The sequence below is a fragment of the Aotus nancymaae genome, unplaced genomic scaffold (genome assembly GCF_030222135.1).
Source record: "Aotus nancymaae isolate 86718 unplaced genomic scaffold, 86718_ANA_hifiasm-v0.15.2.pri h1tg000015l_1, whole genome shotgun sequence".
Lineage (NCBI taxonomy): Eukaryota > Metazoa > Chordata > Mammalia > Primates > Aotidae > Aotus > Aotus nancymaae.
In genome coordinates this window covers 8,567,756-8,584,149 of record NW_026988427.1, presented here as the reverse complement: position 1 = coordinate 8,584,149, position 16,394 = coordinate 8,567,756, and the positions used below count along the sequence as shown (strand labels likewise).

General features: G+C 58.8%; 1 protein-coding gene across 1 annotated transcript in view; it reads left to right on the top strand.

Moving 5' to 3' along the window:
- The first annotated feature begins 2,853 nt into the window (after nt 1-2,853).
- UNC5A (unc-5 netrin receptor A) overlaps nt 2,854-16,394 on the top strand; it is a 66,143-nt gene continuing 52,602 nt past the window's right edge. The window contains exon 1 of the mRNA XM_021673425.2: nt 2,854-3,108. Within this exon, the coding sequence (XP_021529100.2) occupies nt 3,039-3,108 (70 nt within the window). The 5' untranslated portion in view covers nt 2,854-3,038. The remainder of the gene's footprint in view (nt 3,109-16,394) is intronic.

Here is a 16,394-nt window from a genome sequence, read left to right as displayed (position 1 = left end):
AGACACAATCCATTGTGTCTGGGTTGAGCCATTAATGGCTGGTGGGTGTATCTCTAGTGGCTGCTGTCAGACTGGGTCCTTAAGTGAGGGTGACCTGGAGTAGTAGACCCATGATGGACAAATGAGGAACAAACCTTTGTTGATTTCAGTCACTGAGATTTGGGCAGTATTTGTTACGACATCCCCTAATCTATCCTGACTCTTATACAGACCGTTTCATTCCGGCTGAAGAGAGAGGGGTAAGAAGAGAAGTGAACAAAGCAGTCAAACTGAGAAGAGAAGACCCTTCCTTTCCTGTATCCCAAACCTCATTTCCCAAATTCAAATCCCAGAGTAGAAACTGCAGCAGGAGGAAAGTGAGGACATGGACATTGAAATCAAACCTCCCAAGGACCTATGTTAGCTACCCCTGTAGTCTACTGAGTCAGGTTGGCCCTGAGCAATCAGGCACTTCCTCTCCCTATGCCTCAGCTATTGCGCTGTATAACGGGGATAGCAATGTTTTTTTAACAGGACTGCATGTGAGGATCAAGCCAAATTATAAATGTAAGCAAGGACATAGTGATGTTCAGCATACACTATATATATGTACATATATATATTTTGTTTGTTTTTTTGAGACGAAGTCTTGCTGTTACCCAGGCTGGAGTGCAGTGGCATGATCTCGGCTCACTACAACCTCGGCCTCCTAGGTTCAAGCAATTCTCCCTGGCTCAGTCTCCTGAGTATCTGAGATTACAGGCACCCACCACCATCTCCAGCTTCTTTTTTTTTTTTTTTGTATTTTTAGTACAAATGGGTTTTTGCCATGTTGACCAGGCTGATCTCAAACCCCTGATCTCAAGTGATCCAGCCACCTCAGCCTCCCAAAGTACTGGGATTACAGGTGTGAGCCACCGTGCCCAGCCATCCCTTTAGACAGAGCATACACTATTATAATGTCATCTTATACCCCAGCCCTCAATCCTGCTCCTTCATCCTCAATCACCAGCCTCCAGTGCCCAATAGTTCCTAATCATCTCCCCTATGCCATGGGCCCCAAGGGCAGATCTTGCTGCTGACTCACCTCTCCCACCCACCTCTTTCCTGCAGAGGCTGAAGAGGGGTGTTATGGTGCCAACGACAGCAGCCTGGGCACATACTGTTCCTACACATACGCACACACAGGCGTCTGAGCAGATCGGGCCCCAACACCATGTACATTCAAACAGGCCCCAAAGCAGAGTTCCCAAACCTGAAGGTGGTAGACATTTTCCCCTGGACTCACATAAAGTTTAAAAAATTATTTCTTACTAGATAAAAATGTTAAATCAGAATATTTCACATACGACAGCTTCTGCTGAAAATGTGGAAGAGGCGGCTATACTGTGCCCCGGTCCCCTCCCCCGACAACCGGCACCTGGGGCAGAAGAGACAGCTGTCCCTTGACATGGGATCCCTGTGCCCTGTCTCCAGCGCTGCCCCTTGCCTCCCTGGCGATGGAGCCCAGCGTCTGTTTGGTCGCCTCTGGAGCTTTAGCTGGTGTTTTTTATGGTAGACTTAAGAGGAAAGCAAAACATTTTTCATAACCCTTCTCTATCAAAAGTGGGAAACAAAAGACAGACCGAGAGAGGGCCTCGTGTCTCAAGAAATATAGAAGAGCTCATATCTCTTTGTGGAAGCAAGACCATTCCTTATATCGCCTAGCCTGCAGCGCCAATTTATATTATCGACCGGCGCCGTAGGCGTTTGAGTTGGCGACCCTGCCCTCACCCTTCTCATGCCCCTCCCTACCCAGACTAGGACCCTCTCTTTTTCTGATCACTGGCCCCAGGCACACGGCGGGCGGCTGTCATTTCCTTTCTCCTTCAAGGCAGCCCTCCGTTTATTTTAACCCGATTAGGGAATGGGGGTGGGGCACAGGAGACTCCAGCAGCGGTCACTGCTGAAGGCTCCTGGAGACGACGTGACTTGCCCAAGGTCACAGAGCTAGAAGGTGAAGTCGCCTAGACCCTACCCCCGGTCTCCCTAGCTGCCAAAGCCCAGCTCGTTCCTTCACGCCCACGTCGCGGGGGCCGTGCGCTCTCGGGGCTTAAACACAGCGCGCCCAGTCGGGTACGCTGCGCCCGAAGGTTGTTTTCATTCGGCGATAGACGCCGAGGGGTTAGGGAAACCTTGGGTCACGGTGTGAGGCGCGCCCCTGGGGTCCACCAGGCTGCGAGGTTGGGACTGCGGGTGTCCCCGAGTCTGGCCTGCCAGGCTCTGGTGGCGAGGGCACCTCTGCGCTCGGGCCGGGGCCCCGGCGCTCTCCTGCAGTCCCCTAACCAAGCCGCGGGCTGGCAGCGTACCGGGGCGCCCGGACGACCCCGGAGCGCGGCCGCGAGGCATGGACGGGGGAGAGGACTGCAGCGGAAACTGCTCGGGGCACCCCTGCCCTGGGCAGCTCTCTGCAGGCTGGCGCCGCGCCGGGGTCGCCGCAGCCCCGGGCCCCTCCCGGGCCACCTGTGCGCAGACTGGCGGGTCCGCGAGAGCCCGGATCCCGAGCACCGATCCACTCCGGGTTTCAGACTCCTGCCCCTGTCCCCGGAGACCGCGCGGGGCGGTGGGAGGCCTCCACGCCCACCACCCCAAGCCCCTCCCTGGGGGAGCCTCAGGCATCGCCCGGAGGGATTCCCGGTGCTGGGGGTAGCCCCCGCGCGCGGCGCGGGGCGGCCCGGCCCCTCCTTCCCTCCCCCCCGCCCCGCCCCGCCGCCGCCCCGCTCCGTCGCTCCAGTCCGGGTTTTGCGGCGCCCACCGGCCGGTGCTCCGGCTGCGGGCTCCGCGGCGCGGCTGGCTCGCTGCGCGGCGCGGCTGGCGCTGCGCTCCGCCCCGGCTGCATTGCTGCGCTCCCGTGCCCAGGGGAGCCACGCGCCGCGTGCGCCCCGCAGCCGGCCGCCGGGAGGCAGCGCAGTCCGCTGGCATGGGCCGCGGGGGCGCCCCGAGCTGGGGCTCCGGGCCGAGGCGCTGAAAGCAGCCCTCCCGCCTGCGGGGCCCTGCGCCCGGCCCGCCCGCCCGCGGCCATGGCCGTCCGGCCCGGCCTGTGGCCAGCGCTCCTGGGCATAGTCCTCTCCGCCTGGCTCCGCGGCTCGGGTGAGTCACGCCGCGCGCGCTCTGGGGAGGCTTGCGGGGGACCGTGCGCGCGAACGCTCGCTGCTCTGGGGGGTCCTTGACCCGCGCTGCTAGACCCGGCTGGGAGCCCCCTGAGGCCAAACTTTGCGAGGCGGGACGCGGGGGCCTCTTCTCGTGCTGCGCAGCGTCCCCGCGCGCTCTCCCGGAAGCCTGGGTTCTGCCAAGTCCGGGAGCAGCTGTCAGCGCGCGGGGCTGGCGAGTGTAGACACCCCACGCCTCCGGGTGGGGGAAGTTTGCTGGTTGCCTGGGCCCGGAACAGGGCTAGGGGTTTGGATCAACCCCGAGGAGCCTGACTTTGAGGAGTCGAAGATTAGAGGGTTTTGATCCTATCCCAGTGCCCAGGAAATGGGGGTGCGGGGAGCGATTAAGATACCTCTTCCCGGTAGCATCTGCCCTAAACAGCCACTCACAATCTCCCAGCTTGGCACCTGGCCTCTGCCCACGTCCAGAACACAGTGTCCTCCTCTGTCCCCGCCACACACGCTCGCACACGCACACACTCAGGCGTGGAGGCGCATACACCAGCCCCCAGTCCTTGCAGCCGGCACTGTCAAAGCGCCGCGGTTCCGGTGGTCGGGACTGTGACTCCTGGCCTCCCTGAAGCGGGGGGCTAGAGTTGTGTGCGGTTGGTCCGCCAGCTTCCCCTTCTTCCTTAAACTCCACAATCTTTCTTGGTCCCTGCATGCCCCGTTGGTCACCCTAACCCGCTGCTAACTCAGCCCTCAGCCCACCTCATTCCCTTGGGAGGGGGCTTGAGAGGAGGAAGTTCCCCTCCATCCTTTGTCTGTTCTCCCTGAGCCTCCACCTAGGCTGAGCTGTGGGGGCCTGCTGATCTCTGCCCCACATGCACTTAGCTGAGCTGAGCTTACGTGTCTGTGGTGGTGGTGGTGGTGGTGTGCGTGAGGGGGTTGCCATTTGTGTGATCAAGGGGGCTTGAGGCTTACCCTGGCAATTCTTGATTCTTGCTGCCCCTAGAACCTGGTTGGTTACTCCCCAGCCCGGCCAGGCCGCTGCTTATAACAGGGGTGTTGGAAGGGAGCATCGGGGTTTCTGAGCTGCCAAGCCAGACTGATTGGAGATCAATGAGTGAGAGCTCAGGGACCAGCCTGATGAGTGAGGCTAATGACTGTTTCCTTAAAGGGTGTCTCTGCCCAGCGAATCCTGCACCCACCACTGCTTGACTGCCCGCCCCAACCTGCCTCCTCAGTACCCCTCTCTACTCCATCCCACCCACTCTATGTCGCTTCTCCATCAGCACCCCCTTCTTCCCCAGGGCCTCTCCTTCTAATCCTGACCAAGCTGACAGGCTGAACTGCTGTTGGGTGTGTGTCTGTGTTCCACACATGTGTGTGTTAGGGGCGTGTGTGCAGCCCCCTAGATGAGCACTCGGGGTACAGGTTGCAATGTGATCCATGATGAGGTGGGGGTATTAGTGCCCCACATACAGATGAGGTGTTGCCCAACACCCAGTAGGTGCCTAGGAAATGTTTCCTGAGTTGATGCGTGTGAGGGCTATGTGGTCATAGCTGCATGTCGCCCATGTGAGCACGTGTGAAGGCTGTGGGTTGACATGTGTGCCTGGGTGACAAGGGGGGTTGGCATGGTGTGGGCAGCATTGGTGCATGTGTGGCCTGATGGATGTGTGTGATGGCCGGCGTGTGTGATGGCTGTGTGCAGTTGCACAGGTGAGCATGTACAGATAAGAGGGCACAGGTACTGGTGATTCAGGGTGCCGCAGCCTGGAGCGGAGGGTTGCCACATGGACTCCTCAGGAGGCTGTGGGGTGGGGGAACTGCATCCCTGGTTGGCAGGGCATCTGTTGAGGCCTGGCCCAAGGTTGCCCAGAGAGTTGGCAGGTGGGCACAGGTGCTGCAGGGTCTGAAGCAGAGCCTGCCCCCGGGCATCAACTCTGCCCCTGGGCCTGCAGAAGGAGCTGCTGAAGGCCATGGGGCGGGGACAGGCCCTACTTCTTTGGGACTCCCTTCCCCCTCTGCCCTACAGGCACTGGGTACATGTGGATGCCCAGGCACGCTGGCCCTGCGGTGACCCCGGCTCCTCCCGCGCTGCCTTTTGCCTCCACAGCAACAGCTCTGGTGAAAAATGTGTCTGTGAGCCGATGAGGGAGGGATGGCCAGCAGGCAGCAGGGGGCGCCGGGGGCCAGCGCGACCAACTGCAGCTGCCTGCTCCCCAGGCCACGCGCCCACCCTCTGTCTCCGGACATCACACAAAAGCCTGTCCCTTCAGCACGCTCGAACCTGCAGGCCCTCTCTGTACCCACACATGCAAGCACCCATCTGTCTCACAGGATTTTCCTTCTCAAACCCCATCACACGCAGCTGGCATGCACGCCCCCACCCTGCCCTGTGGTCTCCCTGTCACCCACACCTCTGCAGTCCTGAGCAAGGATCTGGCTCCCTTGAAGATGGGACTGAGGGGTGCCATGCTCTGGCACTGTTGCACTGCCCAACCTGACCCAACCATCTAGTCTTGCTCCTCCTTCCCAGACCCTATCCCCATCCTTAGGGCTGACCTAGGACCCCTCTGTCCACCCCACCTGGGAGAATGCAGCTGGCTGAGGGGGTCTGAATCCTCCAGACCTGGGAGATAACCTGTTTCTGTTCACCCTGCCTTTTGGGTGGGGTGGCCTAGGCTTTGGGGCCTTTAAGTACCCCCAGGGGAGAGCAGGTCCCCTTGCTGCCTGCCTGCTCAGCGCTTGCCTGTGTTGGGAGGGGCTTCTCTCAGGAACCAGGGATAGGCATTGACCCAGGTACCAAGCCCCAGCCAAAAGGCACAGCCCTGGTTCCCAGGAGCAGCCGACTTTGGCCTCAGCCAGGGGCCAGAGAGCCCCTGTCCTCACAACCCATCTTCCTGGCTAGTGCTGCTCTTGGTCCAGACCTGCAGGCTGGAGCCTCAAAAGGCAGGAGCCTGCCCTGAGTTTCGGGTGGGCGGGGCCCTGCTCTAGGTGAAGGCCCCAGTGCTGGGCCTAGCTGCCACCTGGGACCTGTGTGTCAACTCACATGCATGCAGGGCCTCCTGTTCTAGGCCGTCCCTCTCCCGATGCCCCCTCCTCCTATTCCCGCAGCCTGTGGCTGGAAGCCTTAGAGTCTCCCTGGCTTCTCCCTTCTCTCACGCTTCACATCTAATCTGTTACCAAGTCCTCCAACTCAGGCCTACTTGTGACATTGCTCATGTCCCTTGACTTCTTTGTCTCTCCTCATCCCCCACCCCTTTCTCCCTCACCTGGACCACCACTGCAGCAGCCACCACCACCCACCCCCTTCCGGCCTCCTCCACTCACACTAAGGCATGCCACGGCTTCCGGGCTGGAAACCTGCTAGAAAGCTTTCAGTGACTCCAGTGCCTGCAGGTCAGTCCAAACCTTGATCCCCCTTAGGCCCTTAGGAAAACACCTGCCTCCCTCTTCATCACCCCACATCAGCACTGGGCTGGTCTATCTGGCTCTGACTGCTGATGGGATGGGCACCCCCAGGCAAGCTCCGGCTTCCAGACTCCCTTGCCTTGCAAAACCTAGTGCCACTGACCCCGCCAGCATGCTCCCCACTCAACATCCCAACATTGGCTCTGTCCAGACCTGGGACACACCCCTTTGGGGCTGTGAAGCCTGCAGCTTCAGTCCAGCCCCTCCCAAAGGCCTCCCACCTCCTCCCCTGCAGAGGGCCCTGGCATACTGATGTGCTTTGGGTGGGCTAAAGAAAGACTGAGGTCCTGAGTCCTCAGCCCTGGGGCAGCTGCCAGAAGCCTCTGGCCTGAGCCCCCTCCTCCTCCAGTGCCTCCCTCAGGTACCGTCACTGCCCGTGGTGCAGTGACCCTGTTCTCCACCCCAGCATGCTCCGAGTCACTGGCAGCCAGGTGCTGTTTCTCTTCATTTCCTCGTTTTGAGTTTGGGTTCTCTGTCCAGACAGGGAGGACTGTATTACTGGGGACACGAGAGATGCTTGCTCTGCCCCTGTCAGCAACGACCCCATCCCTGTCCCTGAACACAGACTGCCATGCTCCAGGGAGGCTGGAAACGGTGGGGACCAGGAAAACTAGGCCCCTTCATGGGGTGGGGGGTGCTGTACCCCCGCCACATGTATGGACAACCAGCTCACTGTACACAATACATTGGTGTGTGCTTGTGGGCCACTCATGCAAGTCATATGCCCACATCTGTTGAGTAGGAACCCCCATCCCCACCCTGGCAGGGATTTTCCCAGAGTTAATATTTTCTCAAGCAAATAGTGTTACTCACAGAGTCACGTCAAGATTTGGACCCCTCTGCAAGGCTGCTACATGGGGTGGGACTTCTGGTTCCCGAGGCTGAGCCCCAGGGCCCAACCACGCTCAGACCCGGAGCTCAGCTTCCTGCAGTCAGATCCACCAGCCCACCCCTTCGTTCCTCATCTGCTCCTGTGGGAGGGGCATTGAAGGGTCCTCCTGCCTACTGGGTAGTCTCACTCCGTATTCCTGCCAGGTGGAGTAGAAAGGACGGGGGCTTAGGAGGCAGCCAGGGCCAACTTCCAACCTGAGCCTCATGTCCTTGGACAAGCAACTTTCCGTCCCCAGCCTGTTTCCACATTGATAGAACGGTCATGCTTGCTTTCTGGGGTTATAGTAACAGATTGATGGGCAATGTGGAGAGGGCACTCAGGGTGAACCCTGACGCCCAGTAGATGCCATAGCTTGTCTGTCTCCTTCCTCTGTGTCCCCTGGCATTTGTTGGGGTGGCATGAGTTAGGACAGAGGTGGGGACTTAAGCCACATCAGGGCCCAAGCCCAGACACGGGAGAAAAATGCGTCTCAGCATCAGCTGCTTCGTTTCCCACTGCCCCAGGCCCAGGCGGGGGCCTCTTCTGGTTAGAAGAAGCCCCCTTTCCAACTGCACGTCCACCACCCCCTGCAGGGACTTGGGCCTGGTTCAGACATCCGTTCTTCCAGGGTGCGAGGGGCAGTTGTTTAGGGGTTCTGAAGATGAAGATTGGGGTTCAGCTCATCATGCAACTGTGTGTTGATGATCGTCTCTGACTCACAGGACATGGCACAGAGTGGGGCAGGAGCCCTGAACAGAACGAAATTCTAGTCCTTGCTCTGCTTTTTGATTGCTGTGTAATCTTAGACAAATCGTTTAACCCCTCTGGGCTGTTCGCCTCTCTGTATACCCAACGATGCCTCTACTAGAGCCTGGGGCGGACTCCACACTCAGCAGCAGGCTCCCCCAGGAACTGCTCACACCTTCCCAGCACCTGCCACAGACATCAGCTCTCCTGGCAGGGGCTGCCTGCATCGCTGGAGAGCCAGGTGGCCGCTGGGGCAGAGCCAAAAGTGGTTGTGAGGCAGAGCTGGGGACTGTGAGTCCCAACCCCTCAGCCAGGAAGTAAGGGCCTAGGCAAATAGCTTCCACTGGCAAATACCTCCTATGTCAGCAACAGGCCTTCTCAGGGTGCCCAGAAGGTCAGGGTGCCGGTGCCTGAGGCCAACACCCTTCCTGGGCACTGATGTCAGGTGCCACAGGCAGCTTCAGACCCCAGGGGCCCAGAACCCCAGGCATGTGGAGTAGTGGAACGGGTGAGTTGGCAAGTCTGTGGCTGGGTTTGGACTAGGACTAGGGTGAGGCTGGGCAGGTGCACAAAGGTAGGGGCAGCCCCTGAGAGAGCCCCTCCTGGCCCTGCATCCAGCTCCTCCCTGCACACCTTCAGTTTTCTCTCTGTACGATGGACTCATAAAAGAACCCACCTCCTAGGGTTTTGTGCAGATTTGGTGGGCTGATGCATGTCAATGCTGGCACATAGTGGGCACTTGATACATGTTAGCAATCGATGAGGACACGGCAGAAGGCACTGTTCAGTCCTCTCCTTCGGGAAGTGGGGGAGTCCTTGGCTGTCTTTGTGGAAGACATGGGGCTGGGGAACCAGGTGGGGAACCCCGGGTGCGCTTCCCATTCTGGACTGGAGGACAGGCCTGGCTTCCTTTCTGTTCCTTCGAGGGCAGGGCATATAGAAGTTCCTGCCTCTCTCCAGGTCGTCCTTGACTGGCCCTCCCAGCCCCGTTTGAGGTGGAGATGGGGAGCAGCATGAGCTCTGGGAGGCCTGAGTGGCAGCTTTTCAGCCCCAGAGTAACTAGGGAAGGGGAAGTTTTAAGATACCATTTTGATGGGGGAGGGGCCCTGAAGCCCCTGCTTCTGTGCTGTCATGGGAGCACCAAGGGCCAGCTGTCACCCTGACTGGTGGGGCCCCCAGAGCTGGCCCTCCCACACTGGGATATCAGAGCTGTGTCCGTCTGGAAGGCTCAGGGTCACCTTGAGCTCCAGGCAAATATGTAGCTGAGATGGGGAGGGGGTTGCGGGGAGGCCAGGGGAGTCTGTCTAGATTGACAAGCACCAGAGGGGCCTTGGGGAGGGCGCTCCGGAACCTGCATCCCACCTCTCCCCTACGCGTCCCCAACCAGGGAGGCAGGTGGAACTCCAGTGCCGCAGGCCAGCAGGTCCAGTGGAGAGGCTGCGGGGGGCGTGGGGGAGGAGACTGGGGGAGTACACTCTGAATTAGACTCTACCCCTCCTAATCGAGACAGGGACCCAATGGAGCTGAGGGACCAGTGGTTTTTCCCAGGTCTGCATCTTTCCAGCACCGCCCACCATCCCCCCCAAAAAAATGTGCCCGGCACTGGCGGGTAACAGCACCTCCTCAGCGCGTGCCCCGGGCCTCAGCGCCCGCCCCGCTGTCTAGGTAGCGTAGGGCGCGGGGCCCTTAGGCCGGCGGATCTGCGGGGCACGTGAGCGGCCGTGGGGTGCGGGTGCCTGAGCCCACGGCAGCCGGAGCCACGGGGCTTCGCCATTCGCCGCGGCGCCCGTCGGGCGGGGCTGCGGGAGGGGCGCCCCCGAGGGCGTCCAGGCCTAGGGTGGAGGCCGCGGGGCCGCCGGGCGCGGGGTAATTAACCCGCGGCAAACTCGGGCGGCCGAGCCGGGAAGGGGCGGGATCCCTCCGCCCGCCAGCCCGCCCGCGGCCGCCCGCCGGATTAGCGGCTCTTTGTTCGGGGCCTGTTAACAAGTTCCTGGCTGAGTGCTCGGCTGCCGCCCGGGGAGCCCGCGTCCAGCCTCCGGGCACTGCTGCCGCGCGGCCGCCTCCGCCCAGCCCCCGTGCTTCCGCCCAGCTGCAGCCCCCGCCCCTGCCCGCCCTTCCCGGGCCCCCTGAGAAGTGAGTGGGCGCGGGGCTCGTCGAGCGATCTTGTGCGTGCGGCTTGCAAAGACCCCGGGCTTACCTCGCTGTGTAAGGGAGGAGAACGTCCCCATAACCCGAGCACCTCCTGCAGGCCGGGGCTTCGGATGCACCTGTGTAGCCATTCCCATTTTACAGATGAGGCCCAGCACCGACTTGCCCCGGCTCCACTTCAGCCCCTGACACCCAAATGCCTTCTCCTTCAGCTAACAAGAGAGACTTTGTGGCGGAAAGAGGAGGAGCCCCTGGGGACTGGAGACTATTACGGTTTTTATTCTTGATTAACTTGGCAATGGTAGCAATCATGCAGTGCTGGGCTCCACCTACCTCATCTAATCAAAACCTCAGGACAATCCACAGGTGGGTGAGGTTAGCCCCATGCCTCAAATGAGGACAGTATCAGAGGAGGTCACACTGCAGGAAGTGGCAGAGCTGGGACCTTACTGGGCAGTTACTGCTGTGCCCCACCTCCCCCACCACACACTACACCCAGCCTGCAGGCGCTCCCCGTTTGGCTATTTACTGCCAGGGCCCTCTCTGTGCCCATGGACGTGATGGGAGAAAGTCTGGAGACCCTGATTCTCTGTGAACTCCCTCACAGCCCGGAGCCCATTCCTCATCCCCGTCCTGCTTCCTGACCCCACGTAGTGTGCATCCAGGCCATCAGAGGCTTTCCTCATCCGTAGCCCCGAGCTTTAGGACGTGCCCGGGCCACACATCTTCAGGCAGCTGGGACTGTTCGAAACCACTTTCTTATAATGAGGGGGACTCTTTCCCAGTAAGCTCCCCAAATGGTTCTGGGTCCTTCCTTCTGGGGCCACACAGGATGGGTTAGCCCTTTCAGTTATTTAAGACAGGGGTCCCACCTGGCCACATCCGGCCCTTTCCTGACCAGCCCTCCCCAGCCCTCTCATCTGCTCCTCATGAGAATGGTTCCCAGCCCGAATCCCAACCCCCACATCCTTGTTACCTGGATGGTGGCCCAATTGTCACACCTCCTCAGCCCTGGGAGCTCACCACACTGCGCCACAATGCCCCTGCGCCACGATGCCCCAGCATGAAGTGGCATAGGACACTAAGTATATCTGTTGCAAATATTGGAACCCAACTTACACTGGCTTAAGAAAAAATAAATTGAAAAGAGGGAGAATATAAGGGCACATGGAATTGAACTCGGAGGTAGCTGTGGCTTCAGGCATGGTGGGATCCAGGGAGAACAGCATGGCCAAGATCCTTCCCTCATCTCTGTTCTTGGGGATTTGGTGCCACTCTCGAACAGCCTCTTCCCTCTGTCCCAAGGTGACTGCCATGAGCTCCCAGGGCTACATCCTTACAGGCCCAGGCCCGGCAGCGGGTGGGGGAGAAGAGCACATCTCTTCCCTCCACCATCCAACAGATGTCCAAGTCTTCCATCATTGGTCCACCTCCAATGCCTTGCCCACTGTATGAGCCAATCACCACAGCCAGGGGTTATGGTTATGCAGTTTAGGTTGGGCTGGAGCCACCGAGGCCATTGTCCTGTTGTTACCCAGGCTATTTGCTGCTCCTCTCAGCTTCTTGTCCATTAAGAAGGGTGGGCACAATCATCCTCAAATTAAACCAGTATGTCATCAACACATTTTGCCAGGTAATAAATAAGCATGCTGAATAGCACCAAGCACACAGCCTGTGACTCAGAAGTAAGGCAGGGTCTGGATCAACGCTGTTTTTTTTTTTTTTTTGAGACAGAGTTTTGCTCTGTCACCAGGCTGGAGGGCAGTGGCATCATCTCAGCTCACTGCAGCCTCTGCCTCCCAGGTTCAAGTGATTCTCCTGCTCAAACCTCCCGAGTAGCTGGGACTACAGGCAGATACCACCATGCCTGGCTAATGTTTTTTGTATTTTTAGTAGAGACAGGAGTTCACCATGTTAGCCAGGATGGTCTCGATCTCCTGACCTCAGGATCCGCCCGCCTTAGCCTCCCAAAGTGCTAGGATTACAGGCATGGGCCACCGCGCCCGGCCGGATCAAGGCTATTTTATCCGCAGCATCAGAAAACAAGGCTGGCCATTCGACAGGTTTTGCCTTCCCTTCACTGTGCTGTCATCAGCTTATGTATCTGCATTTGGCCAGCTAAGATATTTATGTTATCAGGCGCCTGGCTGTGTTTCTAGTCTGTCCTTCATCTACTGTGGGAAAGTAACCCATAATAAGGGAAGCTGGTCTGGTGTGACTGGTCCATGGGGATCCCAGCAGGCCTCTCACAGTCCCTCCTTTCTTTGGTCATCTGCAGCGGATTGAGAAGCTCTTCTAGAACTGTGCCTGGAGTTGGCATAAGGCTCACTGGGGTATGGCTACTCCAGTGGATGTTTGTTAGGTTTTCTATCTGGTCCAGCTTCCATTTCCATCTTCGTGGGGTGTTTGGGGGATCCCTTCATCCCAGCAGCAGGGCCCAGGTGAGCTAGGTAAGTATTTCTCTTGGCCTGGTTCTTTCCAGCGCAGAGCCTCCTCCTTAAGCCTCTGCTCCTTCTCTCAACAGCCCAGTCTTCTGCCACTACTGTTCTTCCTAAATTTGTGAGAATTGTTTTTTTCTTGCTTGCCTTCAAAGAACCCTACATGATACATTCGCCAAATCAAACTTTCTTCCTTATGATGACTAGACTACAGCTCCTGCCCACAACCGCCCCCATGACCCTTCTCAGAGGGCAGCAGCGGGGCTCGGCTCTTCTGGGCTCCCTCCTCCAAGCCCCACTACTGCCCTGTGTTTCTCTGGCATCACCCACAAGCCTCATGCCGCTACACCTGTGCTCTGCTTCCGAGCGTGGTTCCTCCATCCGTGCCTCTCACCTGTGGCTTCTCCTTGGTTTCCGGCCATCTTTCCATCCTGGGCTCAGAGTCTGAGCCTACCTGGATATCCTGCAGTTGCCCTGACACTTTTCTAGGGACCTTCCTCGTCCATTTCCTTCAGGATCACACAGTCAGAGGTCCATTTTTGAGAACCACCTGGTCTTCTCAAGACCTCTTTCCTTTCAGACCCCTGGCTCCACTGGGTGCCTGTCTGGTGTGAATTCCTGAAGCCCACCACGCAAATGCCAGGATGCCTTCTAAGAGTGGTCAGCATTCTTCCTCCCTGCCCCAACAGCGTGGTGTCCTGGCGAATGGTTACAATTGGCTCTCTAGGCAGGCTGGAGGACTGATTTGCCAATTTCCATGGTATAAATACTCCCACCATGGCCTATTTTAAGCTATCAGTGTGATGTCAACTGGCTTGCAGAATTCTAGAAATTGTAGTGATTGGCCATCCCAAGCCAGGATGAGCTGGCTCCATACATCACTGCTCCTGACCAAGGTCACTCCCAGCCCTCCTTAGTGACCACGGGCAGGGAGTGGACAAAGGCTTCTTAGGCCTTCCCCTGCAGGACCCATTGACTTCCCAGGCTGGAAGGGGCAGCTTCCCTCCTGGACACTAGACTCTGGTGGGTCAAGAGGTAGAGCGTCGGCTAGGACCTGGGAGGACTGTGCATAAGAGCCAGGGCTCTGGTGTGGATTAGAATCCTAAAGCGGGTGAACTTGGGTAGGTTATTTAAGCTCTCTGTGCCTCAGTCTCCTCACCTGGAAAATGCCGACAGTGAAAGGTTCCTACCTCACAGGGCTACAAGGATTAAACGAGTCATCCCATGTGGCGCACGCAGCCCGATGCCAGCTCACATCACAGTACATGCTCTGCAGGTGTGAGCTGTGTGGCCCGCAGGGTGGAGGCTCACTTTGGGCCCCCTCTGTGACACGACCTTGGAGTGTTTTGTGTTGGGGGTTGGGGATCAGGATCTTCGGTTGATAAAACTGGCAGCAGCAGGCGTCAAGGGCGGGGCCTGCAGGTCTGGAATCTTGGGAGGGTGCTCGTTCTTGGGTAATGATCATTCATGAGGGGGCCTGAGAAGGAAGGCTGACGTAGTGAAGGGTGTCACTAGAGTCACTTGGCTGGGTAGGACTCCTGACAACTGAGAGCTGGGGTGGGTCCCTGGGACATGCAGAGCAGAGAGGTGGCAGAGGCCACAGCAACATTAGAGCCCAGACAGGCCCGGGAAGGACAGCCCACCTGCTGGCCTCTGGCCGACCTGTGACTTCAGAGCTGGTCCCTGGGCACCCCCTGTCTCTGCCCCAGAGTCCTGGGGGCACTGAGGCTAGAACAAGAGAGGGACTAAGGCTGGGACCTTGGCATGTGGTGGAATTTGGCCAGACAGCAAGGGGAGGAGGAGGAGTGGCCGGGCAATCCCAGTGACAGCATGTGTATAGGGCAGCCAGGAGGCAGGCAGCCCCAGTGGAGCAGACAGTGCCTGTGGGGGGCCGGCAAGACACAGGGCTGAGACCACATCTCTGAGCTGGGGAGTGACAGGCAGTGAGCGGTGTTTAAGGAAGATTAATCTGGCAGCCCATGGAGGATGGATGGGAGCAGGGAGAGGCTGGAGGCAAGGAGACCAGCCTGGAGGCTGCGGCGGTCATCCAGGCAAGAAATGACGAGGCGTCCCTCCCTGGTGGCGGGCAGGCAGCAGGGATGGAGTAAGAGAGATGGATGTGGGAGACGCTGCAAAGGAGGAGAGGTTGCATCTGGATGCTGCATGTGGGGGGCGAGGGAGGGGGAGGAGGCAAACATGATTCAGAGCTCTCGAGCCTGGGGAAGTGATGTCAGAAACAGAAAATAGATGGGGAGCTGGGCTGGGGGAGAAGTCGAAAGAGCAAGAGGCTCCGCCCAGGGAGCTCCACTCTGCTAGGCTGTGTCGGGAGTGTGGACAGGGTGCTTGGGTCACAAGCAACGGAAACTGGCTCTGACCACGTGAAGCCAAGCGATCAGAACAGCATTGTCGGGGTCGGGCAGGCACGGGGGGCAAAGGGCAGACTTAAAGCCAGCCGTGGCCCAGGAGAGACGTCCAACAGGTCCTGGCAGCACTGGGCATCCTGTTTCCTTTAGGGCATTGAAAGCCGTCCAGGGAAAGGTGGATTTACTCAGTTCTGTGAAGCCCTCCAGGGTAGGTTGGGACCAGCAGAGCGAGTCACGGGAAGGCCGAGGGACACCCTCCCAGCAAGCAGAGGCACGGAGGTCTGGGCGTGATGAGAGCCTCCGCAGGGGGTGCTGCTGGAAACAGGCTCTGTGGGATAGCAGGGAGACTGTGTACAGGGGCAAGTGGCCTCCGTGAGTCTCGGTGGGAAAGGAGAAAGGACGGTTCGGCGCTGACTTGGATTCCGCTCAGCAGCACCCTGCTTGCTCTTGAGAAGTTTCTTACCCTTTGGGAACTGGGCTTTCCAGAGGGATGGCTTCATCTCATGGGGTTTGGTAGTTTCTCCACTGCCCATTGTTTTGACGCTGAAATACTTTCTCAGGGCACTGCACCTCCACCTTCCTTTGACGACCTCTGCCATGGAGCCCTGGTGGGACTGACAGTTATGGGGACCCAGCCTTCCCCTGGGGAAAGCACCTGTCCCAGCTGGCGAATGGTCCCAGAGATCCTGGGCACATGATTGGGCCAGGCTGGCCACATGGCCTGGGTTGAGCCAGTCAGGATCCTTCCCAGAGCTTCTCCCGCCTGGAGGCAGAGGGGCGGCCCTGCTGCCTGCCTGGTTGGCAACAGTGACGATACAGGTTCCGAAGTTGGCCCAGGACCACTTCCCCCTTGTATGGAAATCGGCCATGGGGCAGAAGCGGGTGAGGCCAGCACACAGGGAGATCAGGGACAAGGGACAAATAGAAGGAGGAGGCTGTCCCAGTGGCCCCAAGGCCCCGAGGCTCTGGTCCCTGCTTCAGCTTTTCTCAGTCCTGTGAGCTGACCCTGACAGCCTTCCTGGCCCTAGATCCAAGAACTTCCCACTTTAATGCCTGTGTGAGTTGGGTTTCTGTGCCCTGCACCTGACAGGGGCCTAGCCCAGGGCCTTAGCAGGAAGATGATGTGGGCAAAGCACCCACCCAGAGGTAGCCAGGTGGCGGCATGCAGGGCATTTAGCCCCCACGCGGCAGATATAACATTCTTAAAAAAGAGAATTCACATACAAATCCAAAATGTCAG